The sequence below is a fragment of the Siphateles boraxobius genome, unplaced genomic scaffold, assembly GCF_051911475.1.
Source record: "Siphateles boraxobius isolate OS27281-9 unplaced genomic scaffold, OSU_SipBor_1 7, whole genome shotgun sequence".
NCBI classification, from domain to species: Eukaryota; Metazoa; Chordata; class Actinopteri; order Cypriniformes; family Leuciscidae; genus Siphateles; species Siphateles boraxobius.
The window spans coordinates 22,045,299-22,057,520 of record NW_027509197.1 but is presented as its reverse complement, the minus strand read 5'-3'; the positions used below and the strand labels follow the sequence as shown (position 1 = coordinate 22,057,520).

Below are 12,222 nucleotides of genomic sequence, written 5' to 3'. Positions count from 1 at the left end.
TAGCGTAAGCTAAACTTACGCAATACAAGATAACCTCTCGTAAGAGAACCGAATGACTCAAACCCAAAGACTCAAAAGATGAACTAATCAATTCTGTATCCGGTACCGACTGCATAGCTCAGCGTATGTGGCTCTCACGGGATGAATGAACGACTCAAACCCGAAGTCGATAGACTCAAAACGTGAACTTATCAATTCTGTATCCGGTACTACAGACTGCATAGCTCAGTTTATGAGGATGTCACGGGGTGAACGATGACTCAGATCGGGAGGTGAGGTAAACTAACAGACAGCAAAGCCTGAAGACCCAGATAAATGAATTGTGTCTGTTTCTCATAATTTGGCCTTTTCCTTGCATTGCAATTTTTTTCTTATTCTAAATGCGAGCAACATTTGATGTGTTTGGGGAATTTGGCTATTAACATGTAACATTTTAAATACATTCTGCTGAAATGACTCGAAAAAAGATTTGTTCATTTTTATGAACGAGATTCAAAGATCCGAGTCAGTAAAATGATCCGAACTTCCCACTACTTATTAGCAACACAAGACAAACAACTGAACAAACTGAGGGCTATATATATGCACAGAATCAGTTCCGAATCAATATATTAATAATATATATTTCATTGTCTGTCCAGACTTGTACGAAACCACACTTCATGTTTGAATACCTAAATGCTACTAAAGAGATCTTGTTGTGTCTCTAAATCTGAACACAAAGGTAGACAGCATTTTTCAGGTCGGTTCCCTGATGCTTCTTTGTTGTTTACAAAGCCTTGGGCTGTCACACGGGATGGTGATTTCTCAGGACTATTATTTTAGTGATATCTGCCAGGTAGAAGGGATATTTTATGCGTGGTTTACTTGCATGAGTGGTCTGACGGGCTATTTGAGCTATTTTGAATGGAATTGTTGGCAAAAATGAGCTGTCAATAAGTTTTTTTTTCTTTAAAGAAACTGATATTTTTAGTCAGCAATTATGCATTAAATAGATGGTGACAGTAAAGACTTTCTTCAAAAGATTACAAAAGATTACAAAAGATTTCTATTTCAAATAAATGTTTTTCTTGTGAACTTTTTATTCATCAAAGAATCCTGAAAATAAATGTATCATGTTTTCCACAAAAATATTAAGGAGCACAACTTTACATTCATAAAAATAAGAAATGTTCTTGAGCACCAAATCAGCATATTAGAATGATTTCTGAAAGATCATGTAACACTGAAGACTGGATTAATGAAGCTGAAAACTCAGCTTTGCCATCACAGAAATAAATTACTTTGTAAAATATACAGAGAACAGTTATTTTATTATATAGAAAGCAGTTATTTTGCATTGTAATAATATTTCACAATATACATGTTTTGTCTGTATTTTGAATCAAATAAATGAAGCCTTGGTGAACATAAGAAACTACTTTCAAAACCATTACAAAATCTTACTGACCCCAACATTTTAATGGTAGTGTACAATTGACCATTGTCATCTTTCAGATTGATCTTTTACCATGTGGAGTTTTTATGATTGAAACCTCAGAAACTCAGAAACCACATCAGCCACATGGGACAAAATCATTAGATCGGCATCAAACTGAGAAGCCTGATTAAGGAGTGTCATAGAGCATATTGTGCAACAGAACTGAAATATTGCATTAACACTATTGTTAAAGATTTGGATACACTAGTTCATACTCATCTAATACATGGAAGCTTAGGAAAAGTGGTACGAGGTGCTATGTGATACAGATTTTTTTTACATGCTGTGTTCCCTTTCAAGGGAACTTCGAGCTGCGTCAAACGCTGCGGGAACGCCCCTGCGTTGTGCGTCATGAAGCACGTATGGAATCAGCCCAATGGAGAGATGAAACGTCATAGGCGGGTGACGTCATCGACCAGGAAACTATAAAGCACCCCAAAAACACAAGCGCATTAGCTTCTGTGCTTTCAGTCGCGCTACATGTGAATCTGTCCCTGTGTGATATTGTCTGTCTTACATACCCTGCACCACACAAACAATTTATCCCTATATATATATATATATTGAGAGATTATGGCGGACGAACAGCAGTTTAGAAAGTGTGTTCCTCCCTGCTCGCGTTATTTAACGAGCGGGGATACACATGATCTTTGTGTTGTTTGTTTGGGAGTTCAGCATGCCCAGTTTGCTCTCGAGGGAGCAGACTGTGAGCATTGCGAGCGTTTGCCGTTAAGGACGCTCCGCTCCCGCCGATCGCTCTTTGAGGAGAGCGGTTCGGTGCGCGCTCCCCGCGGTTCGGGTCCCGCTTCTGCCGAGGCAGAGCGGCGGCGCTTATCGTGGGGATCGCAGATGGATCTCACAGCGGGGTTTGAGACGGGCTCTGCCTTATCTCTCCCTTCACCTGTGAGATCCAGTGCCTCAGTCCCGGGTTCGGAAGCACGCGCTGCGGTTTCTTCCGCTCGGGCTGAGGCACCAATGCTGCAGCTATCCAGTTCTGAGGAACTTGATGTTGTTAGTGTTGAGGGAGATGTGGAGGATTCGCCACCCCACACTCCTGAGAGTGATGAGCTTATGGAGGTGTTAACAAGAGCTGTTGAAAAACTTAATATTGAATGGCCAGTGACTAGACAGGAGTCTGTTTCTAAATCAAAGTTGGATGAGAGATTTTTGCCGTCACGTGTGCAGCCTCCACGCCGGTGCCTGCCGTTTTTCCATGATCTCCACACCGAGGTGTCGAATTCATGGAGAAAACCGGTGTCATATAGAGTGTTTAGTCCCCAGACTTCAACATACGCTAATATTATGGGAGCCAAGGCTCATGGTTATGGTGCTTTGCCTCGTGTGGAAGAGACGCTTGCGAGCCATCTCTCCCCCGAAGCAGCATCATCTTTTAAGGCACCGGCATTACCCACCAAGCCTTTAAGAAACACTTCGGCTTTGGTGGGTAAAGCATATTCGGCAACAGGTCAGGCTGTGTCATGTCTGCATACTATGTCAATCTTGCAGGCATACCAGGCTGATCTGCTAAGGGACATGAGTGAGAGTGAGGAGGTCAGTACTGACGTAGTTCGCGAACTGCGTCAGGCTGCTGATTTATCCCTGCGTGCCACCAGAGAATCGGCCAAATTAATGGGTCGTTCTATGGCAGCTCTGGTGGCCGCAGAAAGACATTTGTGGTTAAATCAGACTAATATTAAAGAGAGAGAAAAAGCTTTTCTTTTAGATGCTCCTCTTTCTCCCATGGGGTTGTTTGGTGATGCTGTGAATTCAGTTATCGATAAATTCCAAGAAGAAAAGAAACAAACTGCAGCTTTTAAAAAGTTTCTTCCCCTTAAAGTTCATGTCCCTGGGGCTGCTGGGCGGGAGCAGCCCCGGCCGTCTTCGAGCTCATCACATAGAGCGCAGCAGAGGCAGAGTGTCGCGTCTCGTGCTCCCCCTGCTGGACAGTGGGCTCAGCCGCGACACTCTCAGCCGAAGCCTTCTCCCAGTAGAACTGATCTGAGGACAGTTATATTGGCTAAGAAGGCTTCGGCTAAGAAGAAGTCCTGACGCTAAGCCGTTCAGGATGCTGAGGGTGGTCCCCACCGAGGCGGAAAGGTGTTCACCTCTTTTTACGGTGCCCATTCCTCCTCGGTGCCCTCAGGGGCTCGTTCTGCCAACCCCGCCTTTATGCCGGGGCACAGACGATCCCAGCGAGCGCTTTCCCGAGGGACGCTCGCTCCCTCTGAGGAGGGTCTCAGAGCGGTCAGACCAGTTGTTCCCTGCCGGTGCGCCGTTACAGGGCGCTGCGTCTGCTGCTCAAGTTACACCAGAGGCCAGTCTCGAGAGGCTGGTACCCTTAGTAGAATTTCTGGCAGAGTGGAAAAGCCTTCCAAAAATATCTCATTGGGTCCTGCAGACAGTAGAAAAGGGTTATGCTATCCAGTTCAGGTGTCGTCCACCAAAATTCAGAGGGGTTCTGCACACAGTGGTGGGCCCCGAGCAGGCTCTGGTATTGGAACAAGAGGTGAAAACGCTCCTTCAAAAAGAGGCTATAGAACGGGTTCCTCCTCCCAGTTTGGAGTCAGGTTATTACAGCCGATATTTCATCGTTCCAAAGAAGGATGGGGGGTTGCGTCCAATTTTAGACCTGCGCATATTGAATCGCTCGGTAGGGAAGCTAAAATTCAAGATGCTCACTATCAAGCGGATCGTGTCTCAAATCAGGTCCGAGGACTGGTTTGTCACGATAGATCTGAAGGACGCATACTTCCATGTGTCCATCCTTCCACAACACAGGAAGTTCCTGAGGTTCGCCTTCGGGGGCGAGGCGTACCAGTACAGGGTTCTTCCGTTTGGCCTAGCTTTATCTCCCCGCACTTTCACGAAATGCATGGATGCAGCACTAGTGCCTCTGAGGCTTCAGGGCATTCGTATTCTCAATTACATCGACGATTGGTTGATTTTAGCTCAGACCGAGCAGATGGCGGTTCGGCATCGAGATGTCGTCCTCGCTCATATCAGAAAGTTGGGGTTGAGGCTGAACGCAAAGAAAAGTGTATTATCTCCTTCCCAGAAGACCACTTTTCTGGGTGTCGTTTGGGATTCGGTATCGATGCGGGCGCGACTCTCTCCGACCCGCATCGCTTCGATTCTCTCAGCTGTGAAACAAGTGAAGCTAGGCCAGCTACTCACTGTCAAGCAGTTTCAGAGACTGTTGGGTCTGATGGCAGCAGCGTCCAACGTTATACCTTGCGGCCTGTTGTACATGAGACCGCTACAGTGGTGGCTCAGGACCAAGGGATTCTCCCCGAGGGGAAATCCGCTCCGCACGTTCAAAGTCACGCGGCGCTGCCTTCGTGCTCTGGTCATGTGGAGAGAAACTTGGTTCCTATCCAAAGGTCCTGTGCTGGGGGCTCTTTGTCGTCGCATAACGCTAACGACGGATGCTTCCCTCACAGGGTGGGGGGGCGGTCATGAGTGGTCGCCCAGCCCAAGGTCTGTGGCAGGATCATCATCTTTCGTGGCACATAAATTGTCTAGAGATGTTGGCTGTGTTTCAGGCTCTGAAACACTTCCTAACAGACCTGAGAGGCCATCATGTGTTAGTTCAATCAGACAACACGTCGGTGGTCTCTTATATAAATCATCAGGGGGGCCTGCGGTCTCGCCGGCTTTACAAGTTGGCCCGTCAGATCCTCCTGTGGTCCCAAGGGAAGCTACTATCTCTGAGAGCAATGTATCTCCCTGGGTATTTGAATGTGGTAGCAGACTCCCTGTCGAGGCAGGGGCCGAGGCCAGGGGAATGGAGACTCCACCCCGAGGTGGTGGAGCTCCTTTGGTTGAGTTTCGGTCGCGCCGAGGTGGACCTATTCGCTTCCAAGGAGACCACTCATTGTCATCGGTGGTTCTCCATCACTCTTCCAGCCCCCCTGGGGTTGGATGCTATGGTGCAGCCGTGGCCGAGGTCACGTCTGTACGCCTTTCCCCCGATTGCTCTGTTACCAGGAGTTCTGGAGAGGGTCCGCCGGGACGGGGTCAGTCTACTACTAGTAGCCCCGTTCTGGCCGGCCCGAGTATGGTGTGCGGACCTGATTTCTCTCCTGGACGGTTCTCCTTTGGAGCTCCCGGTCAGGAGGGATCTACTCTCCCAGGCGGGGGGCACGATACTTCACCCCCGCCCAGAATTGTGGAAACTGTGGGCTTGGCCTCTGAGGGGGCCCAGCTCATAGACTCCGGTCTCTCAACCGAGGTTGTTGAGACCATTCTTAACTCCAGAGCTCCATCCACGAGGAAGCTTTATGCCTTGAAGTGGAAATTTTTCACTTCTTGGTGTGGAGAACACCTGCAGGACCCAGTTAACTGCCCAGTGGGTGCAGTGCTGGAATTCCTGCAGGAGCGCTTCTCCACAGGGTTATCCCCCTCCACACTAAAGGTGTATGTGGCGGCACTAGCTGCTTACCACGTCCCTTTCAGTGGAGTTTCTCTTGGGAGACACCCGCTTATAACTCGTTTCCTCCGTGGCACTTTGAGGCTGAGGCCAGCAGTTCGTACGAGGGTGCCGATTTGGGATCTGGCCATTGTATTAGAAGGTCTTTCCCTAGCTCCTTTTGAACCTATCGAAGAAGTTCCCGAGAAGTTTCTCACTTTTAAGACTATCTTTTTGCTTGCTATCTCTTCACTAAAAAGAATCGGAGATTTGCAGGCTCTGTCGGTTTCACCCTCGTGCCTGGAATTTGCACCTGGCATGGTTAAAGCTTTTCTGCATCCTAGACCAGGTTACGTTCCTAAGGTTCCTACTAATATTGTAAGACCTACGGTTCTGCAGGCTTTCTGTCCTCCTCCATTTATGTCATCGGGCCAGGAGAAACTTAATTCACTCTGCCCTGTTAGGGCATTAGACGCTTATGTCCACAGAGCTGCCCTGTGGAGGAAATCAGAACAACTTTTTGTATGTTTCGGGCCACCCAGGAAAGGGTGTCCGGCGTCTAAACAGAGAATGAGCAAGTGGGTGGTTGAGGCTATCTCACTTGCTTATGAGTCGGCTGGCCAGCCTTCACCTTTGGTTGTCCGAGCTCACTCTACCAGGAGTATGGCTGCTTCTAAAGCTCTTTTGTCGGGGGTTTCCCTGAGTGATGTTTGTGATGCGGCTGGATGGTCTTCACCGCATACTTTTATTAAGTTCTATGACCTAGACTTAAGCTCTACCCCTGGGGCACAGGTGCTCTCGTCCTCTGTGCGCTAGTCTCACATGACGGTCATTTGGTCCTATGGCGACGTGGGTATTCGCGTTCCCGCAGCGTTTGACGCAGCTCGAAGTTCCCTTGAAAGGGAACGTCTCGGTTACGTATGTAACCCTAGTTCCCTGATAGGGAACGAGACGCTGCGTCGCTCCGCCATACTCCCGGCACTCCCGTTAGCGCTTCCTTCAAGCCTATCAGAAGCTAATGCGCTTGTGTTTTTGGGGTGCTTTATAGTTTCCTGGTCGATGACGTCACCCGCCTATGACGTTTCATCTCTCCATTGGGCTGATTCCATACGTGCTTCATGACGCACAACGCAGGGGCGTTCCCGCAGCGTTTGACGCAGCGTCTCGTTCCCTATCAGGGAACTAGGGTTACATACGTAACCGAGACGTTTTCTGGGTATGGCTAATGAGCTTTGTTCCCCCCTGTAATAACTGATGATTGTGTTCATCAGCCCATCAGACTGTCTGGAACAAACAAATAAAGTCATGGTTTCTCCCTCCATGACAGTTTCACACTGTCTCTCTTATGCATGTGCTTTGACCCTGAAGTGTTTTATATTTGGCGTTATTAAAATTATGCAAATTCACATGTAATGAGGAATGTTTTCTCAGATCAGCAGGTGCCTGTCTGAGTGTGTGTGCGTACACGGTTGGGTGCATACTTTCGTGCACGGCTGTGTCAGATGACAGAGATTTTCAGCTCAGCAGGGTCAGGAGACAGACTCAGGGGGGCTGTAAGACTGATTCAAGACACCCAGCATGCTTGTCTGTTACAAAAAAACAAGGCACTTTCATCACAGTACAGAAATTTGTAGTCCTACTATATTCCGTTTTAGCTGATCAATTCATTTGAGACATGTTTGGCCCAAAACATACAGTATGGAAGCGTACCCCCAAAACAATTTAGGGGTACGTTTTTTTTGTTTGTCTAATCGCTGTATTTCAGCATCATTAATCCAGTCGTTAGTGTCACATAATCTTTCAGAATCAAATCATTCTAATATGCTGATTTGGTGCTCAAGAAACATTTATTATTATTATCAATGTTGAAAACCATTGTGCTGCTTAATAATTTTATAGAATACATTTTCTTTGTTTCATTCTTTGTTTTTAGGAAGTTCGAAAGAAGGGTATTCATTTGAAATAGAAATATTTTACATCATTATTAATTTAATGCATCCTTGCTTATAAAAGTATTAATTTAATTCTGACCCCAAACCTTTGAACGACAGTTTACAGTATGCATTTAAAATGTACACTTCTCTTTTTCTAGGAAACTGAACAAAAATATAAACTCTATACTCTATAAATATGACTCTAATTTTGTCCAATTAGACGTGTTCACCTCACACACAGAACCAGCATTTTGGAACAGTTGCTTACTAAATTCCCTTAACACCATGACAGTCATTTTCTTTCAATGCGTTGCAATCAGAAACGGGTAAACGCACGTTAGCATGGCCAGGTGCTCCATTAGCATTCTAACCCTGACAAGTTTGGCTGTCTGTCCAGCATCTCGCAACCTTCATTTCCAATCATCCCGACTGTCTGAGGACCCCAGGGGCGTGAGGCGAGGAAAACAGAGAGGGATGTAATGAGTGTGGACAGCAGTGAATTACCGTGTGCTGGTCTTTATTTTCTAGTTAACCTGCTTATAAGGATGATGGATGATGCCACTAGATAGATTTCAGCATGAAGTCTCAAACAGACCCTTGGATATGTGATAGTTTTATTGATCATTTTCATAATTACTCACCAGACATTTCATCAAGAAGTTTGATGTCACATGCGTCACGATCAACTGTGGCACTAAAGTGGATGATACACATTTGAATCCGGCTTGGAACTGTTCCCATTCGCATTTACTTGCATTTAAGTAATGACGTTTCCAAACCTTAAGTCTTGTCCTACCTTAAGCAGGTCGTCTCATCCCGAACTCACAACAAGGGTTAAGCCAGAATATGACATGTTGTTAGGCCTTAAACGAAAACACTAATGCGTTTTCGTTTGAAAACGCATCTTTTTCTCTCTGTTTTTGCCTTCCGTCCTGCGAAAACTGAGCTTTTATCCCAAGTGGATAAATTTGAAAACGGCATTTTCGCATTGCAGTGTGGACTGTGAAAACAGAGGCATTTCAAAACAATGATGCATGTTTAGTCATGCGATGCATATTGAACCTATAGATATATGTTTATAATACTATTGTGCCTGTTATGTGCTATTCACTTTCACACTGTTCATATCACAGTCCGGCAAAGATGACAGAGAATGTTTGGCATTAATAATAAGTGCACACCTCAGTTTTAATGCTAAACCCTGTTTACATGTGTATAAATATGTGGCATGTTATTAGACGCATTCCCTGGAGAGTTTCTGTTGTGACATTAGCAGAGATCAATCAGAGTTCTAACAGGCTGCCTAATCTTGTAATTATTTCGCAATTAACGTAGTGAGCATCATCCAAATATCTTACTCTATTCTTTTAACCTTTTAATGACACTGGAGACTGTGGAACACTATGGAAAAAAACAACACACCAGCACGGGGGAATCATTTTATGTCATATACGTGGTTTGCCTGAATAGAGAAAACAGAGTCAGTCTAAGAGTCAGTGTCTCCTCTCATCTCATTCATGTCTCATTAGCTCCAGTTTGTCTTGAGGTGATCGTGTTCCAATTAATTACTGCATCCCAAAATACACACAAGTGTACCCAAGAGGGGCCGACGTTTGACTGGCATGAGCCTTAGAGCAGATCCAAACCAGGCAACACTATGAACAAGTGTGACAAGTGTTACTTGCAACTGCTAAAGAAACAGAGCTACAGAGAGCTATGAATCACTGCCTCTGAACATGAACGATTCAGAATAGGGCTGCAAGATTTGGGGCTCTGTTTAAAAAAAGAAATTAATCTAACTTATTACATAATTAAATTATCATATTATTCACATTTATCAATATTTGCTGACATAAACCCCCAAATGAAGATAATTGACATTAGATTCCAGCATTGTATAGAGTTTACAAAAATTGTCTTTTAGATGTCAATAAATTTTATATATAAATACATTTTTTATAGTTTATTTCCATATTATTGAATGTAAGAGTGTTTTCACGGACCTCCAGTACACAGCAGTCCATTTGAAGTAAAATGTATGAGGTAGATTTAGGGTTTGTTCACACAGGATATGTTCTTGTATTCCCTATTTCGTGTTTTTTAATTGTTGGTCTATGTAAATGTGTGCTAAATAAACCAACAACTGTTGTATTTTAGTGCTTGCTGGTACTTTGGATGGAAGAGGATGAACTGGGCTTAAATGTGGTTTAGCAAGGCATATTTCTTGTGGGATTGTCACGAGACACGAGTAATTGCATTCTTTTTAACACATAATTAAAAAAATAAAAATTAAAAAAATCACTGCAGTAAATGAACACAGTAAAGATTTGGTAGTTTTGACGTTATGCTTGCAATTTGAATCGTGATGTGATTAATGTTAAACATCTCATAGTGCTGCTCCTAATAAAACCTAAAAGAATAGGCATAAAGGCATACATTTTTCTTTTCAGCCAAGTGTTTTCTTTAAAGGATTCAAGCTGTTTTTGAGGCCTGTGTATTTGACCATGTTTTTTTCTTTATTTTTTTTTGTCAACCCCTCTGTTCACATAACTCGTCTTTGTCCGGTTTGTGAAGTAATTTATAAAAACAAATGTTTATAATATCATGAATGTTTGTCTGGGCTAGTTTGCTCATGCATTTTATAGGCAAGCTTTACCACAGAAAACTAAACTCAAACCAACTCTAGTGATGGAGTTCATAGCTTTCATGTATTGGAAACACTCTATGAGACCATTGAAATGAACCGAGTGTGAAAACATCCTATCATGAGTCCCAAGCGTGCTTGTGTAATAGTCGAGAGACAAAACAGAGCAACCCCCCCCCCCCCCCCTTCACTTTGAAGCCCACCGTGCATGCAGGCCATATATTTGTTTTATTCAGTTTAAACCTTTTTCCAGTTTAATAATCACACAAGGTAATTTTGTGCTTCATATTTTAATTGACAGTTCAGCCTTAACTCAAAAGATGAGCAAGGACATGTTGAAAAATGTTTAAGATTGAGCAGAACTTTAAACTTGCACATATAATGCGGCTTGTTTAGTTTTTTCACTGTCTAACCACATTCTGGAAATGAATATGTACAATAACAATCATACTTTACACTCATGGGGTTTTGTATTTATATCTGCAGCTTCCTGAAGAAAATTGTGACTGCAATGTAATTGGCAAAAATTGTTGTGCACATGAATAAAAACAGTGATAAATAGTTAGAATGGTAATTATTGGCTTGCTGGTTGTTCATAGTGAGATATCAATAAAATACTTTAACATGATGCTGACATACCCTGTGTGATCTCTCATTCTCTTGCACAAATATGATTCCTCCTTTTTCCATCTCTCTTTTAGGATCACGTTTTGTCATCTTCCGTTTCAAAGTAAATGGCTTTATGTGGGGACAGAGCGTGGAAATACACACATAGTGAACATCGAATCCTTCGTTTTATCTGGATATGTCATCATGTGGAACAAGGCCATAGAACTGTGAGTACAAGTACATATAAAAGTTATTTTATTTTAATATAAAAAGTCAATGCAGCTAACATGACTAATAAAGAGGTAATCAATAGAATGTCAGAGCGCCCACGCTATGAAATAATTCATGTATCTTATAAAGATGATGATGTGATAAGTCATCTGGAATATGAAACAATTATAAATGCAATTATAAATGTAAGTCTGCAATTTCATGGAGGAATATTAGAGGGTTAGCACAACTATACTCCTAAAGGAATAATTCATCCAAAAATGAGAATTTTGACATCATTAACAATCTTCATGTCATTTCAAACCTGTAAGAATATTTTCTGTGGAGCATCAAAGAAGATATAATGCAGGATTTATTTAGTGCTCTTTTGCATAATACCAAATGGGGCTGTCATACTCTAAGAATGACAAGAAAGAATGGAACAAATTATAAATGGAATTGGAAAATAAATTAACCCTTCTCTTCATCTTTCTTTTTTTGGTCAATTGAATTATGCTTCCAGAATCCATATATTTTATTTATTTATTTGTTCAACTCCAAGTCTGTTGAATCATGACAAATTTCAGTGAGGACAAATACTTAAACTCGAGTCATCATTCACTGTAAATCAGTTCCTCCTTGTTTACAATGAAAGAAAGACGGTCATATGCACGTCATATTGCACAAGGATCGACAGGGTGAGTAAATTAGTGTAAATAATGACAGAATTTTCAATATTTTGTGAACTATTCCTTTAAAAAAAACTTACATGCACCTATGGTTCCAAGGAACAACACAATCCACATAGACAACAAATGTAAACATCCCTGCTGAAGAAAAAATAAGTTATCACGTTTTAACATTTTAATTCCAGAGGATCCATGTTATCTGTCTGTCTACTGTTACACATTTAGACACACTGAAACACAAACAACGG

General features: G+C 43.0%; 1 protein-coding gene across 10 annotated transcripts in view; it reads left to right on the top strand.

Annotated features, from left to right (window-relative positions):
- stxbp5l (syntaxin binding protein 5L) overlaps positions 1 to 12,222 on the top strand; it is a 196,220-nt gene that overhangs the window by 91,504 nt on the left and 92,494 nt on the right. For all 10 annotated transcript variants that reach the window (XM_077216031.1, XM_077216035.1, XM_077216033.1 and 7 more), the window contains exon 5: positions 11,168 to 11,302. In XM_077216031.1, the coding sequence (XP_077072146.1) occupies positions 11,168 to 11,302 (135 nt within the window). The remainder of the gene's footprint in view (positions 1 to 11,167; positions 11,303 to 12,222) is intronic.